The sequence below is a fragment of the Gorilla gorilla genome, chromosome 2, assembly GCF_029281585.2.
Source record: "Gorilla gorilla gorilla isolate KB3781 chromosome 2, NHGRI_mGorGor1-v2.1_pri, whole genome shotgun sequence".
Classification (NCBI taxonomy): domain Eukaryota; kingdom Metazoa; phylum Chordata; class Mammalia; order Primates; family Hominidae; genus Gorilla; species Gorilla gorilla.
The window spans coordinates 22,338,139-22,358,004 of NC_086017.1; the positions used below are offsets into that span (position 1 = coordinate 22,338,139).

Below are 19,866 nucleotides of genomic sequence, written 5' to 3' on the forward strand. Positions count from 1 at the left end.
CATTGTGTTATAATTGTCTACAGATTCAGCACAGTCACGTGCTGAACAGGTTTGTAGCCTAGGAGCAATAAGTGATATCACATAGCCTATGTGTGTGGTGGGCTGTACCATCTAGGTTTTGTGTAAGTACGCTCTACCATGTTTACACAATAACGAAATTGCCTAAGGACTCATATCTTAGAACGTATCCTCATCATTAAGCCACGCAGACTGTAATTGTTACTAGCATAGGTAACTTTGTGATGCTTACTGTATGCCATACACTGTGCTAATACTTCTGCCTTCACCATAATCCCCATTTTTATAAGGAAATTGACATAAAGAGTTGTCCCATGGTCTTGGCACTGCTGACTTGACCTTGGGTCCATCTGCTGCCAGTGTTCTTGCTTAAACTAAGCTGTGCTGTGTCGGAGCCCATCATCAGAAATTACTTGCCTTGTGGGTGTGAGCTACTTTCAAGCTCTGTAATGCTCCAGGTGCATATTGGATTAAAGATGTGTGTTTGATTACAGGTAATGGCATTTGAGGACTAGAAAAGATCTCAATTTCCCCTGATGTCTTCATTTTAGGATTTTGGAAACGGAGGCTCAGGGAAGTTAATAACTTGCCTAAAGGCACACAACTTGAAGAGGCAAAGATTGGGCAGGGAACAAAACTCCCAAGTTCATTTTTGTTCTAGTACATGGTTTCTTTCCAGTACACTCCATCTCAAAAAGTTGAAAATTGTATGTTTGGGTATTTCCTTACATTTGTGCCTCAGTGAATTTGAGCTGACTTGTCGAGTACTTTAAATACAACTTAAATAGGAAATACAGAAAGGAAATGTGACCATGGAAAATATAGACGCAAAACAAGACTAAGTGAAGGGTTACTGTGTCGTCCTTGGGGCCCTATATGGTTACTAAAGTCATGCTACAAATTTGGCTTTGAGCTTCCTGAGCCAAAAAGAAACATGATTAGTTACAGGATTGATGTGTCCAAAAAGGAAAATTCTATCCATTCCTCAAGGGAAGCAAAACTTTTCCTTGAACTTTTCTGTGCTGGTTTTAGCACAGAGGACAGCTAACAGCTTACAGATGTAATTGTGTCGTTATGGCAATTCCCATAGCTGTAGTTGCATATAAACCCTAAGTCTCAGGGGCTTAACAATAAGAGTTCATTTTTGTTCATGTGAAATCCAACACGGCTGTCTCTGATTGGCGGCCCAATCAACTCCAAAAGATGCTTTAGTAACTGCTTCCTGGTGGCTCCCAGTCTTCAGCACACAGCTTCCAAGGTCACCTTCCATACCTAACTGTACAGGAAACTGAGAGCTGTGGTCTGGCCATGTACCTGGGGGAGAAATAACTGGATTTGGTGAACAGTTAGCCAGTCCCTGCCACAGACCATGTGCCTCTGAAGGGTTCCCTGCCAGATTCCAGAGTCTATGTGGCAGAGTCCCTGGCCCCAGGCTCCTTCACTGAGTAGCTCTCGACCTCCACAGACTGAATTCCCCCATCTTCTTCAGGTCCTCAGTAGTGGAGCAAACTGATACTTGAATGGCATGTATGGTTATCTAAGACTTCTATCACTTGACTTTGAATTTCTTAAAAATAGGCATGAGTCTTATTCCTCTTCTTTTACCAACCCCTGTCACAGTAGCTGGCCAGAGTAGTGAGTCAGACACTTTGCATTACGTTGATCCGAAATCAATAACAAAATATTGATCCACATTCTATGAATTTTACACCTCTCAGTATGATTCACACTCACTCTGGAGAGTGTAAGACAAGAGGCAAGGCAAGATTGCTTGTACTTTAACTTTGGAATTTACTTGTAGGGTGAAACGAGGTGTTAGGGTCTTGGCAACAGATTTCTTTACTAATTGTACTTTGTGTCAGGAAAAAAATAGTTTGGATTTTAAAAATAGATGATGGTGGCTGGGTGTGGTGGCTCACACCTGTAAACCCCCACTTTGGGAGGCTGAGGCAGGAGGATCACTCAAGCCCTGGAATTTAAGACCAGCCTGGGCAACATAGTGGGATGCTGTCGCTAAAAAAAAATTTTAAATTAGCTGCATGTGGTGGTGCACGCCTGTAGTCTTGAAACTCAGGAGGCTGAGTGTGGAGGATCGCTTGAGCCCAAGAGGGCAAGTCTGCAGTGAGCCATGGTCATGCCACTGCACTCCAGCCTGAGTGACAGAGCGAGACCGTCTGAAAAAATAGACCACAGGCATATTGCAGATGATCTGTCTACATATAGATTATTGAGTATTTGCTTCCTTTTGGAGAAGAAAAGTTAATAAAGCAAGCTTTTTGTTGAGTCTTACTCCTCTCTCATTATTTTGAGTGGTTATACTTCTTTTTTTTCTTTCTTCTTTGCAGTGCTATATCGGAAAGGCCCTCCATTTTACCATGCAAGGTTTGGAGTGATTTTTAAATAAACTAATGGGTTAAAGGGACACAAGGAATTTCTGGCCTCTAATTTAACTTTTTGGTGCCATAGGAACAAAAGTCATGTTCTTCCTGGCCTGATACGGGTAGATGCTATATGTTCATGCCTCCTTACACACTAATGTCCTTATACTATATATAGGATGATACATAGTTTATGATAATATATGTTCTAGTGTTAAACATTGAGTTAATCTGTGCCGTAATTGTTCATTTTAACATCGCTTAGGCCGGGCGCGGTGGCTCACACCTGTAATCCCAGCACTTTGGGAGGCCAAGGTGGGTGGATCATGAGGTCAGGAGTTCAAGACCAACCTGGCCAAGATAGTGAAACCCCATCTCTACTAAAAATCCAAAAAAATTAGCTGGGCGTGGTGGCAGGCGCCTGTAATCTCAGCTACTCAGGAGGCTGAGGCAGAGAATTGCTTGAACCCGGGAGGCAGAGGTTGCAGTGAGCCGAGATCGCACCACTGCACTCCAGCGTGGGTGATAGAGCGAGACTCCGTCTCAAAAAAAAAAAAAATCAGTTAGTATTAGTGTCTAAACAGTTGTGTGAATTTACAGCTTTCGCATTGGGAAAAGTATTTGTTTTTTCCTGTAAGTAAGTGTTGGAATCAGCCTGAAAGTTTGTAACTTAAAGTATGAATTTTTCATTAATATTTTCTCAATAGCAATTTAGGGGAATTTAGAATCAGATGATGTAAATTTCATTTTCTGTATATTTGTTCTTGGTAGGACAAATATTCTTTTTAAACAGGTTTATTTCATGATTACTTTTAACATGCTTTTTCTGTATTTTCCAGTTATTCTGTCATTATTGAGCTAGTTGATGACCATTTTGAAGGCTCTCTCCGCAGGCCTCTCAGTTGGAAGTCCCTGGCTGCCTTGAGCAGAGTTTCCGTTAATGTCTCTAAGGTAACACAACATCAGCTTTGCCATTGGAGTGTCACTTAAATGGTTCAGTTTTTTTTTTTTTCTTAAATGTAATAGAATCAAAAAAGTTAGTTGTAGAAACTTCATAACATTCCTGCCAGTGACGTGCTGGAAGATTTGGGGTCATTCGTACCCTTCTCTTATTGCGCTAGAAGTTGTCCTCCCCTCATGTTACATTTTATTGTCCCCTCCCTCCCAACTGCTGCTGAGCTCCAATGACGGAGCTTTGGAGTGCCCCGTGGTGGTCTGATCTGGGTAGGCATTGCTTCTCTTCCCAGGGGTATCGTTGCTGTGTGACTTGTTTTATACTGCAATTTAACATTCAGTCATACACATATTCACAAAGGAGTCAAAACATTGAAAGTTTGCAGATCTCTTAGAGAGGAAGGGACTTGATATTTGTTACTAAGCACTTTCCCACCCTGTTGTTATCCTCATCCTGAGGATGAGAAACCAAGGTTGGAGCCGTTGAGTGACTAATCCAAGATCACACAGCTTATGTACAGACTCGGGATCCAAACCCACAACTCTCTGGCTCCCTGGCTTTTGTTTCACTATATCCTTCGTGTTGCCATCAGAGATAGGAGGGACTCAGCTTACACAAGGACTATCAAGAAAGAAAGCTGTGTGTGTTCTCATTACTCAGTGATTTGCTGGCTGAAAACAAATTGTAGATACCCTCTAATTTCATCCTCATGCTGCTGGAGGTGAGGTGGGGCTGAGGCCAGAGGGTCTTGCAGGGCTAGAGATGACTGCCCTTTAGAGCAGGTTAGGTTGCCTAGGCTTTAGCTTGGTCCTATAGAAAATCAGGGAGCCTATACTGTTTCTAGAATTTTTATGCCCATTTTAGGGGACTTGTAGAATATACTTAATATGTCCTCACTTAACATTGTTGATATGTTCTTGGAAACTGCAACTTTAATGTCGTATAACAAAACCGTTTTTTCTTCTCATCATTTCAAGAAAACAATGTTGAAGTTTATTTGAAGACCTGCTGTACATCTGTATTAGTCCATTCTCATGCTGCTATAAAGAAATACTTGAGACTGGGTAATTTATAATGAAAAGAGGTTTAATTGACTCACAGTTCCATGTGGCTGGGGAGGCCTCAGGAAACTTACAATCATGGTGCAAGGCACCTCTTCAGAGGGTGGCAGGAGCAAGAATGAGAGGACGAGTGAAGGAGGAAGCCCCTTACAAAACCATCAGATCTCATGAGAACTCACTGTCACAAGAACAGCATGCGGACCGTCCCCCATAATCTAATCACCTCCCACGAGGTCCCTCCATGACACGTGGGGATTGTGGGAACTACAATTCAAGATGAGATTTGGGTGGGGGCGCAGCCAAACCGTATCAACATCATTTCACTTAAAGTCCGTGTCCAAGAACCTATCAAGGACATTTGAGGACTTACTATATTTAGTATTCTTAGTGCTGTGTTTATAATCAATGTATCTGCTTATATCTCTTGCCATGTTCAGTGATTACTAAACGGCAGGTACTTAGGCAGAACGTAAATCCCAGTTATGATTTCCCCAGGAGGAAACTGGTGTGCTCTGTGAGTTTCCCCTTGGAGTGCACAGTGAGAGGGACTGGAGACCACCTGCATTTCCTGCTGATGCACCCAAATTTGTACTATTATTTTGTAGGATACAGAAGTGGTTTTTCGTTTCTCAATAGGAACTTATGCTGTGCTATTTGATTAAACCCTCTACTATGACTGACAAGGAAATGGAGTCACCAGAATGTATGAAAAGGATTAAAGTTCAGGTGGGTAAACTCAGAGAAATTCATGTCATCCCAAAGATTCTGTGAATCATAGTGTATCTGGAACATGTGGTCCCAAGAAAATACATGAATACAGTTTTGCCTTGGTAACAGAGCCTTCTCAGGCAGGCTCTTAAGTCTCTCACCTTTTCCCCATTGAACCCATTGGACACGAAATCTATGCTGACTTCCTCTATTCCTTAATTCCCCACTTTATTACCTGTGATGTCCCCATCACTCAGCTGAAACTGCTCTCTTACAGGTAGCCTGTGACCCCCTGGCCAGGCCAGGACTTCTCACAGGTCTCATTCCCAGAGACCAGAGGTGTCCCTGTTGCCTTGTTCCTGCTTCTGGGCTTCTGTATTGAACCAAGGCGCCTCCTGTCATCTTGGCTTGTTTCTCTCCGGTCTGGCCGAGTTGTCTAGTGTGTGTCCGTGTTTCTGCATTGCCTCCCTCTGCGTGTAGAGCCTTAACGTTGCCATGGCTCCTCCCAACATCCAGTATGTCTTTGTTGTCATCCTGTCTTCTTTTCACACCACCCTGCCCCCTGCAGACCTGCTGTCGGTCTCCAGGGCCCCAGCACCTCTTCCCTTCAGTTGGTCCCACTTATCTCCACTAGGCTAGTTTTTCATAAAATGCTCATCAACCTCATTTCTCCCTTCTCAGTAGCTGGCCCAGTTACAGCAATGCCATCACAGACCTAGCTCTAATGTAAAATGCTAGCTTTCATCCCGCCCACCTGTTTCTGAAATGTGCTAGTAGAATACCACAGCAGAGGCAAGCTTAGCTGTTAAAATCTTTGCCTGGTGAAAGTAGATACTATATGCTTGTAAGGTTTATATTGTTACATTCATTTTCTCCAGATGTTTCTGTTCTAAAGGTGGGAACAGTATCATCATTATATAGACCGCCCTTTGTGAAATGCAGCTGTGGTGTCAGCTGTGGTGTCAGAATGGTCTTACATTTCTGTTTTAAGAAATGGTCTTTTTTTTTTTATTGGTTGCAGGAGGTGATTCTGAGTCGATGGGTTTCTTCACGAGAGAGGAGTGACCAAGATGATCTTTAACAATTCAACCTCAAATTTCTAATTTCACTAACAACTATTTATTGAGGGCTAGGTAAAAAGTTCTTTTTGTTGTAATCGTCCATTAATTTATAAGTTTTAAAGGGCATGGTGCTCCCAGCACCAGAAAACTATCAGTGTTTTTAAAGATAAATTACACAAGGGAGGAGAAAGATCCCTGTGCTAGGACTGCAGATTCTATACTTGCGTTGGCCTCTAACTCTCCAATCCAGAGCCTCCTGCCTCTGGCGTCAGTCTGTGCCCTCATCCACTCACTGGGGAGGTTGGACTAGATGAGTCCTGAGAGGACACTTCCAACAAGAGACATTTATTCTCTGATTTTACCTGAAAATGGTAGTAGTTTACATTTATACAGTACAATTTATGAAGCACTTTCATACACAGGCATCTCTTACCTACATCTAAGCTGTTCCCGAAAGAGTGTTACAGAACACAACAGTATTGTACAATATTCGATAAGCATATCTTCATTGCACTTGTTATAAAAATGAGTGGTGAAATAAAGTTTGGAGACATAATGAAAGCAATTAACGTTTGGCAAAATATAATAAAGCCTTTTTGTAATTGGTGAGAAAGTCATGAAGACGTAAGTTGCCTCAGGGCATCTGGTGGCAAGAGGAGGGAGATGGGTGGCTGGGCATGGTGGCCCATACCTGTAATCCCAGCACTTGCGAGGCCTTGGGAGGCCAAGGCGCATGGATCGCTTGAGCCCAGGAGTTGGAGACCAGCTTGGGCAACATGGTGAAACCTCCTCTCTACTAACAAAAATTATCCAAGCATTGTAGCACATGCCTGTAATTCCAGCTGCTCAGGAGACTAAGGTAGGAGGATCGCTTGAGCCCAGGAGGAAGAGGTTGCAGTGAGCGGAGATCGTGCCACTGCAATCCAGCCTGAGCGATAGAGCAAGGTCCTGTCTCAAAAAAAAAAAAAAAAAAAATTGGGTTGGAGGGAAATGGGAAGGGGGAATACTTGCTCTTTGGTGGTAGAATACTTAGGCTAAGGTGGTAGCCTGAGCTGTATCCTCTTAACGGGTCCAGACACTACTTGAATGATATTGCTGCAAACCCTTACATGTTTGTTATATTTAATTTGGATAGCCAATATGGGGTAAAATATTTTGCAAACCATGACAGCAAACATTTGGAGAGTGGGAGTTGAGATGCGGCAGATGCCTGTGTATTTATCCCTGCAGCAGCCTTGTGAATTCAGGAGGAGGGACCCACAGAGGGGTGTTTGAAGCTCAGAGATGTTGGCGGGTGTGCATCACTACCAGTCATGCACGTGGAGGACTGGACTGAGATCACAGTCTCAGCTGAAATGGCGCTATCCTAAAAATTGCATGCAGTCAGAAATAGAGCCCTGTTTGGTGGTGCTGGTGGTTAACAAGGAAGGCCACCCACCACATCGGGCAGGGCCAGCTTTGTGCTCCCACACAGTCCTCTACCTCAGGGGTGGGGTGCAGCCTGAAGCCCCCTTACTTACTGGTTATGCCTGTGATTTTGCAAACAGTGTCAGAAAGATTCCATGACGACCACCTATGGATCCAAGGGTAAGAACCTTGGTGCAGTGTGTGGTACTTGGCTTTTAATTCCCCAGAGAGAATTCTGAAAACTGGGTAGTGAAATGAACCTTCTAGAAAGGAATGCTTCAAATCTCAGCTCTGCTTCCCTGTGGTGGTGTGCCTTGGGCAGTTTACTTGCCCTTGATAACCTCAATTTTCTTATTTCTAGCATGTGGCTAATGATGTTTACCTAATCGTGTGGTTGTGTGGGTAAAGGAGAGCCCAAAAAGCACTGTAATCCCAGCGCTTTGGGAGGCCGAGGTGGGTGGATCACGAGGTCAGGAGATCGAGACCATCCTGGCTAACACGGTGAAACCCTGTCTCTACTAAAAAATACAAAAAAAACTAGCCAGGCGTGGTGGCAGGGCCTGTAGTCCCAGCTACTCGGGCGGCTGAGGCAGAAGAATGGCATGAACCCAGGAGGTGGAGTTTGCAGTGAGCCAAGATCGCGCCACTGCACTCCAGCCTGGGGGCAGAGTGAGACTCCATTAAAAAACAAAAACAAAAACAAAAAAACCCTGAAGTTTCATTGTTACTTAGTGACAACTTTAAATTGATAATTTTAAAAAATTTGTCTTAATCATTTTACCTTTATTGTTACAACATATTTGCTTTCTCTTTTTTTAAGAAAAAAAAATTCTATTTACTTGAATGTGGTTCTTATTTTCACCCTTGTGGAGAAGTACTTCGATTAAAAAGAAACAAATTTTCTCTCCTCCCCACCACCCACCTCCCATGTATGATTTTACTAACTGAATTGAATTTTTAAAATCTCATTACAGACTTGAATAATCATCCCATGAATGTTAACTCCCCTAACACTATAACCGAGGCCCATTTCTAAAGTTGATCTTAAAACTGGAAAATTTGAGTCTATCTAATTTTGTGAAATATAGGGATGCCTTTTACATGATGTAAAAGTCATATTTGTAAAATGGTTAAACTAGGAGGCAATATTTTTATTGCAGGTATGATCTCTTTTAAGTGAAAGCTGTCATTTAAAATTTTTAGAGTCTTTATATTTTCATAAACAGTATTTCAAAGGCAAATGTTCTTTCTAACGTTGTGTGTGTGTGAGACGGAGTTTTGCTCTTGTTGCCCAGGCTGGAGTGCAGTGGTGAGATCTTGGCTCACTGCAACCTCCACCTCCTGAGTTCAAGCGACTCTCCTGTCTCAGCCTCCCAAGTAGCTGGGATTACAAGTGCCCGCCACCATGCCTGGCTAATTTTTGTATTTTTAGTAGAGACAGGGTTTCGCCATGTTGGCCAGACTGGTCTCGAACTCCTGACCTTGGGTAATCTGCCCGCCTTGGCCTCCCAAAGTGCTGGGATTTTCCTAACTTTTAAATGGCACATTCTGGTAAAGTAGAATCAGAAAACTCGGGTCCGCATTTCAAATCACCACTGGGAAAACAGTGGCGACCTTGGAAACGTTGCTTGATCACTCTGAGCCTTGGTTTCCTCAACAGTAAATAAGAATAATTACCACCTCCTGAGTTGCTTTGCAGACTGAATGAAATGAGATGACATACAAAAGCGTCTGGCACACAGTAGGTGTACTTTTCCCCTTTCAGACAAAGTGTAAGCATTGCCATCCTTATTTTCTCTAGGAAGTGCAAAGCCTATTTTATGCCCTGGTAGGTGAGTCAGTGGAGGAGAAGGAGGTGGTAGAAAAATAGTTGGAGGTAAAGTAGTGAAGACAGCAGAGGAGATTGGGAGGAGAGGCAATACTGTAGTAAGCACCTGCTGTACACAGGGAGCTAGATGCAGCCATTGTGGGGTTTTGTTTTGTTTTGTTTTTTAGTAATGGTTGGTAGGTTTTCCTGGTTCTAGGAGTAATTCATGCATGCTGTAGAGGCTTTGGAAGATTACCTTTGTATAGATCATTTTAGTGTTTCAGATAGGAAACACTGTGGCACTTGCTGTGAAAAGGATCCTGGTGGTCATCCCATGAACATTGATTGAGTCCCAGATGTGTGCTCCGGGGAGTGCTGAACAATGGAATAAAGAAGCACATCTCGGGAGGTGCTGGGAAGAAACTTGGGATTTCATCTGGGGAACAGAGTTGCTGCCAATGCTTCAGTTAGCATTTAGCTGGTACGATAAAGGAAACTTAATCTAAGGAGTCTCAGTTCGTAATTCTACAGACTGAGCAACATTGCCATCTGTTGGTGTAAATCAATGGCTGATTTCCTTTATTAGGGGCAAAACCTATAGATTGGTATGTGGTCTTATTTATAAGAGGAGGGGGCCAGGCGCGGTGGCTCATGCCTGTAATCCTAGCACTTTGGGAGGCCGAGACGGGTGGATTGCTTGAGGCTAGGAGTTCAAAAACTAGAGTGGCCAACATGGTGAAACCCCGTCTCTACCAAAAATACAAAAAATTAGCCGGACGTGGTGGCGGGCGCCTGTAATCCCAGCTACTCGGGAAGCTGAGGCAGGAGAATCACTTGAACCCAGGAGGTTGGAGGTTGCAGTGAGCTGAGAGCACGTCACTGCACTCCAGCCTGGGCAACAAGAGCAAAACTCCGTCTCAAAAAAAAAAAAGAATTCGTAGCCTGCTGAAGTGAGAGAGAAGAAATATGAGGCCAGCTCTTGCCAATGTCACCTCCAGGTTGGAGAGCACCCCCTAAAATAAGAAATGGGGACCATCTAAAGCTTTCCTTGAAAATTAAGGGGTGAGAATCCCAGCACTTTGGGAGGCTTAAGTGGGAGGATCACTTGAGACCAGCCTGGGCAACATAGTGAGACCCTGTCTTTACAAATTAAAAAAATTAGCTGGGTGTGGTAGCGTGCATCTGTAGTCCCAGCCACTGGGAAGGCTGAGGTGGGAGAATTGCCTGAGCCCAGGAGGTTGAGGCTGCAGTGAGCCGTGATTGTGCCTCCGGACTCCAGCCTGGGCAACAGAGGAAGACCCTGTCTCCAAGAAAATAAATAAATGAAAAAGAAAAGAGCTGCAGCCCCTAAGGGAAATTAGCATGAAATAGGCATTTCTTATATTATTTATTTTAGCTGACTTTTATTGTTTACCTCCTTTCCATGTTTGAATGTTGATAAAAGCAAATCCTTACTTTCTCCTTTTTCTTCTCTAATGATGGCAAAGTATTGACCCAGTTTCTGCACATACTAGGTACAGTTGGTCCCTTTCAATTTGCTGGGGTTGTCCTCTTGACCACTGCAGTGTGGCCCAGGGGTTAAGGGCACAGCTTTCGTGGTCAAACCCTGGTTTGAACCCCAGTTTTGCCACTGTATGACTTTGGACGTTTCCTCAATTTCCCTTTTCATCAATAAAAGAATCATAATGTTAAGACCCACCTCAGAGGATGGTCTTGAGGATTGACAAGGAAGAATAAATGTTTCTTCTGGTGGGGAGTCCTTTATGAATACTCATTAAATGCAGCTGCCGTTACTACTAATAATGAGTAAAGAATTAGACTAGAGAAGCTGAATCCTAGTATAAAATGTGAAGAAATGGGGGCAAATTGGAATTCTTTTATCTTTACCCTCTGGGGTTTTGTTGATTTCTTGAACACCATGGAATACTAGTCATAGTTCTGCTTAAAATGGTATCAAATTCTGGGTGGGCAGTTTTGTGTTTGAAGGAAAGTACCTGAGCTTGTAAATGCAAATGTCGCTATGCCATGCATTCTTTCCCATTGAAGTTAACTGTGCTGAAACATGGACTAAATGCCTATTTGGAAACAAGCTTTAAGGATCTGTAGCAAGTTTTCTGAATATCTTTATTACTAATGTTAAAGGACAAAACACATTAAAGTTTATTTGAGCAAACAGCCATTCGTGAATCAAGCCGCACCAAAACTGAAGTGGTTCGGGCTCCCGAAGAAGGGTGTGAAGGGAGGCTTTTAGAGGGTGTGTGAGGAGGCACAGGAGAGAAGTTGGTTGGTTAAAGTTTGAGCAGTTGTCTTATTTAGGTTATCCCAGTGGCAAGTATCTGATTGTGTAACTAATGCTCAGTTGGCCATTTAGGATTGGCTGATCTTAAGTTTCATTTAGTTTAATTTGGAACTGGGTGTTGGATCCATCTCGGTGTAATGGCTTCCCCCTAAGTTATTTTAACACGAGGCGGTTATTGGTACCTTTAAGATGGGTTTGATTTTTGGAAATTAGACATCAGTTAGTACCAAGGCTGGGGAATAAGATTAAGTGAAGTAGTACATCACATTTGGTCAAAAACAACCGAGTTCTGGAAGAAGTTTCCAAAGAGGAATTCGGGAATGTTTTGCATGTTGGCCTTTTGAAGTTCGATGATTCTTTCAGTGCACAGACTCCAACATACTTGTTAAAAATCACCTCATTTCTTTAGTTTCTCATCCCAGTTTCCCCAGCCTCCTGTGAAGGTGTCAGAGAAAGAAGATAGCCCTCTCTTCATGTGCTTTCTGAACTCTGCCTTTTCAGTGGGCAGAAGAAGTGCTTTGTAGCAGCAAACCCAACCTCCGAGCCTCCATGTGTCAGGTCAGGCAAAATGAAATTGACACAGACTGGAATTTTACTGATTTCAGTCATTGCTGGGCTCGTTTGTGCAAATAGACTCAGAAGAGCTCATTTAAAAGGAGTGACCATTTCCTGATTTAGATTCTGAGGGGATTTTTGGTTTTGTTTTACTGTTGTTCACTATCATGAGCTTACCATGTGCTTTTTTTTTTTTTTTTTTCTTGTGATGTCTTGCTCTGTCGTCCAGGCTGGAGTCCAATGCTGCGATCTTGGATCACTGCAACCTCTGCCTCCTGGGTTTAAGCGATTCTCGTGCCTCAGCCTCCTGAGTAGCTGGGATTACAGGCACGCACCACCACGCACGGCTAATTTTTGTATTTTTAGTAGAGACGGGGTTTCACCATGTTGGCCAGGCTGGTCTGGAACTCCTGACCTCAAGTGATCTGCCCGCCTTGGCCTCCCAAAGTGCTGAGAGTACAGGCGTGAGCCACTGCATCCGGCCCTTAGCATGTGCTTTTAAAGTAAAAACCACGAGGAGAAGGTACTCATTACTTCATAACTTGTGTCTCACCCACCTTGCTGTCTTCACATCCCCACTTTCTGTATGCACATTGGAAGGTGAATTTGTTCGCTCACATTAATTTATAGGAATAATTTTCATTGCTCTGTGAATAAAATGTGCTACCACTTTATGCTGTAAATGGATTCTTAGTTTAAAAACCTCATTGATATGAAAATAATTTTGTTGGAATGCGTATAATTTTTAAAACCTAGGGCAATTTTTATTTTATGAAGTCTTATGATGTAGTAAGCTGACATATGCTTGAAGGGAAGCCATACACGTTTTTATTTTTTATTTATTTATTTTTTGAGATGGAGTTTCACTCTTGTTGCCCAGGCTGGAGTGCAATGGCACAATCTCAACTCATCCCAACCTCCGCCTCCCGGGTTCAAGCGATTCTCCTGCTTCAGCCTCCCTAGTAGCTGGGATTACAGGCATGCGCCACCATGCCCAGCTAATTTTGTATTTTTAGTAGAGATGGGGTTTCTCCATGTTGGTCAGGCTGGTCTCGAACTCCCAACCTCAGGTGACCTACCTGCCTTAGCTTCCCAAAGTGCTGGGATTACAGGTGTGAGCCACCACACCCGGCCCATACACGTTTTTATTAACCACAGTTAAATGCATTTAGAAATCCATAGTACTGATTAAAGGTAGCAACCACCCTACCCTCCAGCGTCCGGGCTGCGCTTACATAGCTCTCAGCACAAATCGCCACCCTCAGGGGGTTGTGCCTCCTGTTGGGGACAGTCAGTGACGTAGAAGCCATGCTCCCGTATCGCCCGGTAGAGTATGATGAACTTGGATGCCAGCCTTGTCCGTGGGACCACGTACTTCTCCGTAAATTCACTCTTGTCCCGTTGCTGTCTACCTTCTGCCATCAGAACGCAGTTAATGAACGTGAGTGCGTAAGAGTAGCAGTTATGGTGGTTGTCTTCATACCTTATGGAGGAGAATAAGGGTGTTGAGAAGAAAAGGCTGCTCAGAACAGGCTGTGAAGCTACTGAAGGCCTTTCCTAACTGAAATCGGGTGCCTCAGCAAGCAAGGCCCCTGCATGTGCTGGCTTATGTGGTTAAGAAGCTTCAAGATGTGCACTTCAGGCCGGGTGCAGTGGCTCACACCTGTAATCCCAGCACTTTGGGAAGCCAAGGTGGGAGGATCACTTGAGGTCGAGTTCGAAACTGGCCTGGCCAACATGGTGAAACCCCGTCCCTACAAAAAATACAAAAGTTAGCTGGGCATGGTGGTGCACGCCTGTTGTCCCAGCTACTTGGGAGGCTGAGGCAGGAGAATTGTTTGAACCAGCGGGAGGCAGAGGTTGCAGTAAGCCAAGATCGCACCACTGTACTCCAACCTGGGTGACAGAGTGAGTAAGACTCCATCTCAAAAAAAAAAAAAAAAAAAAATGCAATTCTGGGGGATGCTTGGTCTCTTGGGCCGTTTCTGCTTGCTGCAGATTGGCATAGACTCACCCAGATGTTCAGAGTGGTTACTCAGTTGCAAGTTAACTACCAATTTGGGGAACTTATTGAACTTCTAGAGTTTAGAGATGGAATTCCATATGAGTTTTATGATATTCCATAGTATCTAAACTTATTTCGGGGGAAACCTCCAAATAATTTAAATCCACAAATATGCTATACGTCTTATAAAATGTTGAGAGTGAGAAATTAACTGGAAATTGCTAAAATTACAAAAAAGAAGCTTTTACATTTTGAACATTGTTTTTTGTGTTTTTTTTGTTTTTGTGAGACGAAGTCTTACTCTGTTGCCCAGGCTGGAGTGCAATGGCGTGATCTCAGCTCACTGCAACCTCTGCCTCTCGGTTCAAGTGATTCTCCTGCCCAAGCCTCCCAAGTAGGGACTGCAGACGTCCACCACCACGCCTGGCTATTTTTGTATTTTTAATAGAGACGGGGTTTTACCATGTTGTCCAGGCTGGTCTCGAACTTCTGACCTCAGGTGATCCACCTGCCTCAGTCTCCCAAAGTGCTGGGATTACAGGCGAGAGCCATTGTGCCCAGCCTGAATATTGGTTTTTTTTTTTAATTTTTAAGGAAATATAGTATCGTGACTTGCTATTTATGTGTAAAAATATCTTGTCACATAACTAAAATAACTGAATACAGGTTCTAGACCTTTCAGCTCTTACAACGCTGAGTTTGTTGTATGTGTGTGCTGACCCACCTCTGCAGAAAACCTAGGGTAGTTCAACCTCTGTTTAAATTCTGTTAGAGATGCTAATATCTCTGTATCGGCTCAACATGAAGCTAAGTGCTGCTGAGTCCTCTGTGAGCTGAGGCTACACGGGGATCCCACTTGCATAGCATGTGAGTGTCAGCGAGGGGGCAGCATTTGCAGTCGTGTACCTGTGAGGCAGCCAGGCCCCCGAGGTGGAGAAGTCTTCCAGGTACTTGTCCCATTGCTCCATTATTCCATACATGTTGGGCTGCAGTAATGGGATGCTTATGCTCTCTTCCCACCCTTCTCCGTCTCGCTGGACACCGTGTGCACTGTAATTATACACAACCCCTGCAAATCAAAACCAAAGTCATGTGGAGCCTCAAGGAAACACACACCTCTGTGAAAAAGAGACATCAGAAAATGACGGTAGTCATGTGGTAACTTTACATAACATAAATCCAGGGGGGAGGTTCTAGAATCTTCCATCCACCTAATGAGATTTAGATTTGCCTACAGTCATGGAGGGATTTTTGTAGCCTTCCCTGTTATCAGCAATCATTTCCTTGAGAGAAACCCAGTTCTAGCTCTACCTGCTGTTCAGGGCTGTGAAGTTGCCCCCAGGAAACAGAGACAATGATAGGCACCAGGATCATCATCTCCAATATTTTTATTGAAGTTCTGTATTTACCAGTGGGTCAATCTTGTTTCCTTAAATCAGGAATAAATTTCCACCTGCTAAAGATGGTGGTAAGTATGACTGTTCTTGTGGGTAACTAAGTTCAGAACCGTTCTGGGTTTCTGATCACAGTATCAGTTTCTCTTGCCTCAGCGGGTAAGGAAAGGCTGTTATTAGACTTCACCTGTGAGGCCTGGGTAGGTGCCTCACCTGCCTCACCATATCCAGGCTACACATCCTGCAGGTGGCTCCACCCAGGCCCTTTTCCTGCAGACAAGAAAGCTTCTGGCTGAAGGGTTGCACACTGCCCTCAGAGCTATAGGTGGCCAAAGGAAGTTTTGTTTAATCTTCACTTTCCTTAAAAAAAAAAAACAAAAAAACACTGCAGGCCCCACCACATCCTGCTTTACTCCTGACGTCCCTAGAATGTGGGGACCCAGTGGTAGTCGGCTGAGCATAGGATTGGAAGTCAGAGGGCCTGGTTCCAAATTCTGGTTCAGACACAAGATGGGAGGTCTTGGGCAAGTCAATCTCACTGGACATCTATTTCTTCCTCTTTTAAAAACCAATAAAAAATGTACAGGTTTGTGAGGCTCTTCACTGAGAAAATATTAAAGAGCTTTCAAATATTTTGTATTGTTAGTGATAATTTGCCATAAAGTCAAATATTTCTCATTTGGGGGCAATGCCCACCTCATGGTGCAGTACGAGAACGCAGTGAACAATGGAATCACTTATTAGATGTTGCCATAATCAAATCTCCACAAATACTGCTTTCCTTTTGCTGGGTAGTAGGGGTTTTTTAAGCTACAAAACTGCGCTTACCATTTGTGTTAGTTATTCCAACATGAAGATCAGACCTTCCATCATACTCCCTGAAAGAAACAAGGTTTGTTTTTTTCTGGTTTGCAGGTATTTGGCATGAAGAATTGGCATTTAAAGTAGGAGGAGGCCGAGCACAGTGGCTCAGACCTGTAATCCCAGCACTTTGGGAGGCCAAGGCAGGCAGATCACTTGAGGCCAGGAGTTTGAGACCAGCCTGGCCAACATGGCGAGACCCCATCTCTACTAAAAATACAAAAATTAGCCAGGTGTGTTAGTGTGCATCTGTGATCCCAGCTACTCGGGAGGTTGAGGCACAAGAATAGCTTGAACCCGGGAGGTGGAGATTGCAGTGAGCCAAGATCGCACCACTGCACTCCACCCTGGGGGATAGAGCGAGAGTCTGTCCAAGAAAATAAATAGAGCCAGCTGGATGCAGTGGCTCACGCCTGTAATCTCAGCACTTTGGGAGGCTGAGGTGGGAGGATCTTTTGAGGCCAGGAGTTCGAGACCAGCCTGGAAAACATTGCGAAACCTCGTCTCTACTAAACAATAAAATACAAAAATTAGCGGGGCATGGTGGAGGGCACCTGTAATCCCAGCTACTCGGATGACTGAGACACAAGAATCGCTTGAACCTGGGAGGCGGAGGTGGCAGTGAGCCGAGATTTGCACCACTGCACTCCACCCTGGGCAACAGAGTAAGACCCTGTCTCAAAAAAAAAAGTAAACAATGACAATTTTAATCTTTGTTTTACAGATAAGGAACCAGAGATACCTGGAGCTGGTTAAAAGAACCAGGATAGGAATCAGGGGCTTTATGACGCCAGAGCCTGTAATGTCCTTTCTGCATTGGCTGCCTCCCTGAGCAAGGCCCAGGGATGCTGTCTATTTAGCACCTAACAGTATGACCAAAACCTTTTACATACTTTGGTTCATTTAATCCTCATAGGGACCAGAAGGAAATTAAGGAAGTTAGTAGGCAGGAAGGTGAGTAGTCAACTCCCATTTTCTTATTCGAAACCAGCACTCTTGAGGGGACAGGAAGTTAGGAGGGTAAACTCTAGGGAGCATTAGACTAATGATACGCAGGAGCTGAACATATTTCCTAAAGCATACACCAACATTCTATGACCCATGCTCACCTAAAGCCTGGCTTATGCTGGGCCGATCCTAATCCTATTGGTAAACTCCACGGGGACAATAAAATATAAACCTGGCGGGGCACGGTGGCTGACGCCTGTAATCCCACCACTCTGGGAGGCTGAGGCAGGTGGATCACCTGAGGTCAGGAGTTTGAGCCCAGCCTGGCCAACATGGTGAAACCCCATCTCTACTAAAAATACAAAAATTAGCCGGGTGTGGTGGTGGGCGCCTGTAATCCCAGCTACTCGGGAGCCTGAGGCAGACTCCCGAAAATCGCTTGAACCCGGGAGGTGGGAGGTTGCAGTAAGCTGAGACACCATTGCACTCCAGCCTGGGCAACAAGAGCGGGGGGGAAAAAAAAGGTATAATCCTTTCTTTTGCTTTCTAATTCATCCTTTTTGTTCATGCCAGCGCTCTCAGCAAGAGAGAACTGAATTTGTTCTTAAAGCCAGGTGGTGTCTACAGTGGAAACAGATCAGTTCTAGTCTTCAGTTTAATTTGCCTCCATGCAAAATAGTCTGCAAGTGCCCGTTCATCGGGCCCTGTAGGTTGTACCTGTTTGTCACTGAAACTACAAATTAACTGACAGTAAAGGTATTATTTAGATAAGATTAGCTGCTGGGTCATTTTCCTGGTTAGCCTCTGAGCACATATTTTTCTCTCTGAAAATCATATGAGCAGGTTTACTCTTCATATATTCCACATGTATTCTTGCACTTGTTACTGCAGGAACATATGCACACCATCTGTTTTTATGAAGCCAGTAGGCCTGCATCTCAGGATTTAAGGCCAAAGCACCGAAAAAATTGTCCACCAAACCTCACACATTATGTATTAAGAAAAGGAAACTTTAGTGACTAAAACAGAAGGAAAAGTTTGCACAATGCAATTTAACACTTTAAAAAACACTGTACCTAAGAAATGTCCCCTGAGTTGGTCTGAGGAGGAATGAACATTTTTCTTGATGTCCATTAGTAAATGGATTAGCGATGCTAACAGGTGCGTCCTCCAGCTTCCTCGAGCCCAGGTCCTGCTGGCAGAGAGGGCAGCACTGGGGCACACTGAAGCTGTAGATGTATTTCTCACAGTGGTTGAATTTAATTAAAGCCTTCCCAGCCTCTGCGCAGTGCATAGCTTTCGCCTCCTGGAATGCTAGGGGAGGTTTCCGGAGACTTCCTTTTCCTCATTATACACCTGGCGAATGCACAGCGCCCCAAGGAACCTGATCAATGGTGATGTCATCCTGACTGATGGCTTCAGAAGCCAAACCAGATAGGATTAACCAGTAGCCAGGCCTCCCCATAGACTGTATCTTAAAGAGCTAGTTTCTATTTGTTTATTTCCATTGTTTATGGTAACTGATAACTGCCAGCTCTTATTCATCCTTTAAAGCCTCACTTTTCTGTGGAAGTTTTCTCAGCTTCCCCCAGTCTTCCCTTGCAGTGGCAGCGCTGGATTCATATTTCCGTCAGAACTCTTATTTATTTATTTAGAGACAGGGTCTCACTCTGTCACCCAAGCTAGAGTGCAGTGGCACGATCTTGGCTTACTGCAACCTCCACCCCCAGGTTCAAGTGATTCTCCCCACTCAGCCTCCCCAAGTAGCTGGGACTACAGACACACGCCACTATACCCAACTAATTGTTGTGTTTTTTGGTAGAGATGGGGGTTTCACCATGTTGGCCAGGCTGGACTTGAAGAGGCCTTCCTCGGCCTCACGAAGAGCTGGAATTACAGGCATGAGCCACTGCACCAAGCCTAGAACTGTTATTTAATCATTTAGTTTTGTTTCTCCCGTTAGTCTGTGAGCTTCTTGAAATTGGAGACCTTTACTTTTGTGTTCCCAGAATTGGTTAGATCATTTGTTGTTGCATAAATAAATCCTTATTTAAGGCTATTTTATTTTGACATTTTATATTATAAAAGTAATTTTGCTTATAAAAAAATTAACATCCAGAATGTTCTGGGGATTTTTTTAAATAGTTAACAGCCCTGTTAGAAATAAGGATAGTGGTTACAGGAGGGAGATACTGACTGGGAGAGGACAGAGGTGGTTTCTCGGGTCCAGGGCTGTTGTGACTCATCTGGGTGTTAATAATATGGGAGTATTCCATTTGTGAAAAATCATCAAGCTGTGCATTTTATTATATGCAGTATATAATTTTTCAATTTTAAAATAATTTTTTAAATTTTTTATTTTTGTGGGTACATAATGGGTGTATATATTTAAAGGGTATGTGGGATTTT

General features: G+C 43.8%; 2 protein-coding genes across 16 annotated transcripts in view; one reads left to right on the forward strand and one right to left on the reverse strand.

The window, feature by feature from the left end:
• TSEN2 (tRNA splicing endonuclease subunit 2) overlaps positions 1-16,841 on the forward strand; it is a 60,168-nt gene extending 43,327 nt beyond the window's left edge. For 4 of the 14 annotated variants that reach the window (XM_019024612.4, XM_019024613.4, XM_019024614.4 and 1 more), the window contains 4 exons: positions 2,364-2,400; positions 3,236-3,347; positions 5,049-5,138; positions 6,142-6,794. In XM_019024612.4, the coding sequence (XP_018880157.3) occupies positions 2,364-2,400; positions 3,236-3,347; positions 5,049-5,138; positions 6,142-6,201 (299 nt within the window). In that variant the 3' untranslated portion in view covers positions 6,202-6,794. The other 10 variants (XM_055381025.1, XM_019024610.4, XM_055381026.2 and 7 more) reach the window with 6 other exon arrangements.
• Positions 13,012-18,755, reverse strand: MKRN2OS (MKRN2 opposite strand). Of its 2 annotated transcripts, XM_031009563.3 has the most exons (4): positions 18,534-18,755; positions 16,477-16,526; positions 15,161-15,323; positions 13,012-13,732 (listed from the first exon to the last, which is right to left on the reverse strand). In XM_031009563.3, exons 1-4 carry the CDS (start codon positions 18,749-18,751, stop codon positions 13,492-13,494), a joined length of 672 nt encoding a protein of 223 aa, XP_030865423.2. In that variant the 5' UTR covers positions 18,752-18,755; the 3' UTR covers positions 13,012-13,491. The 2 variants fall into 2 exon arrangements, with proteins under 2 accessions (XP_030865423.2, XP_055237008.1); XM_055381033.2 differs by lacking the exon at positions 16,477-16,526.
• Between the last annotated feature and the right edge of the window lie 1,111 nt (positions 18,756-19,866).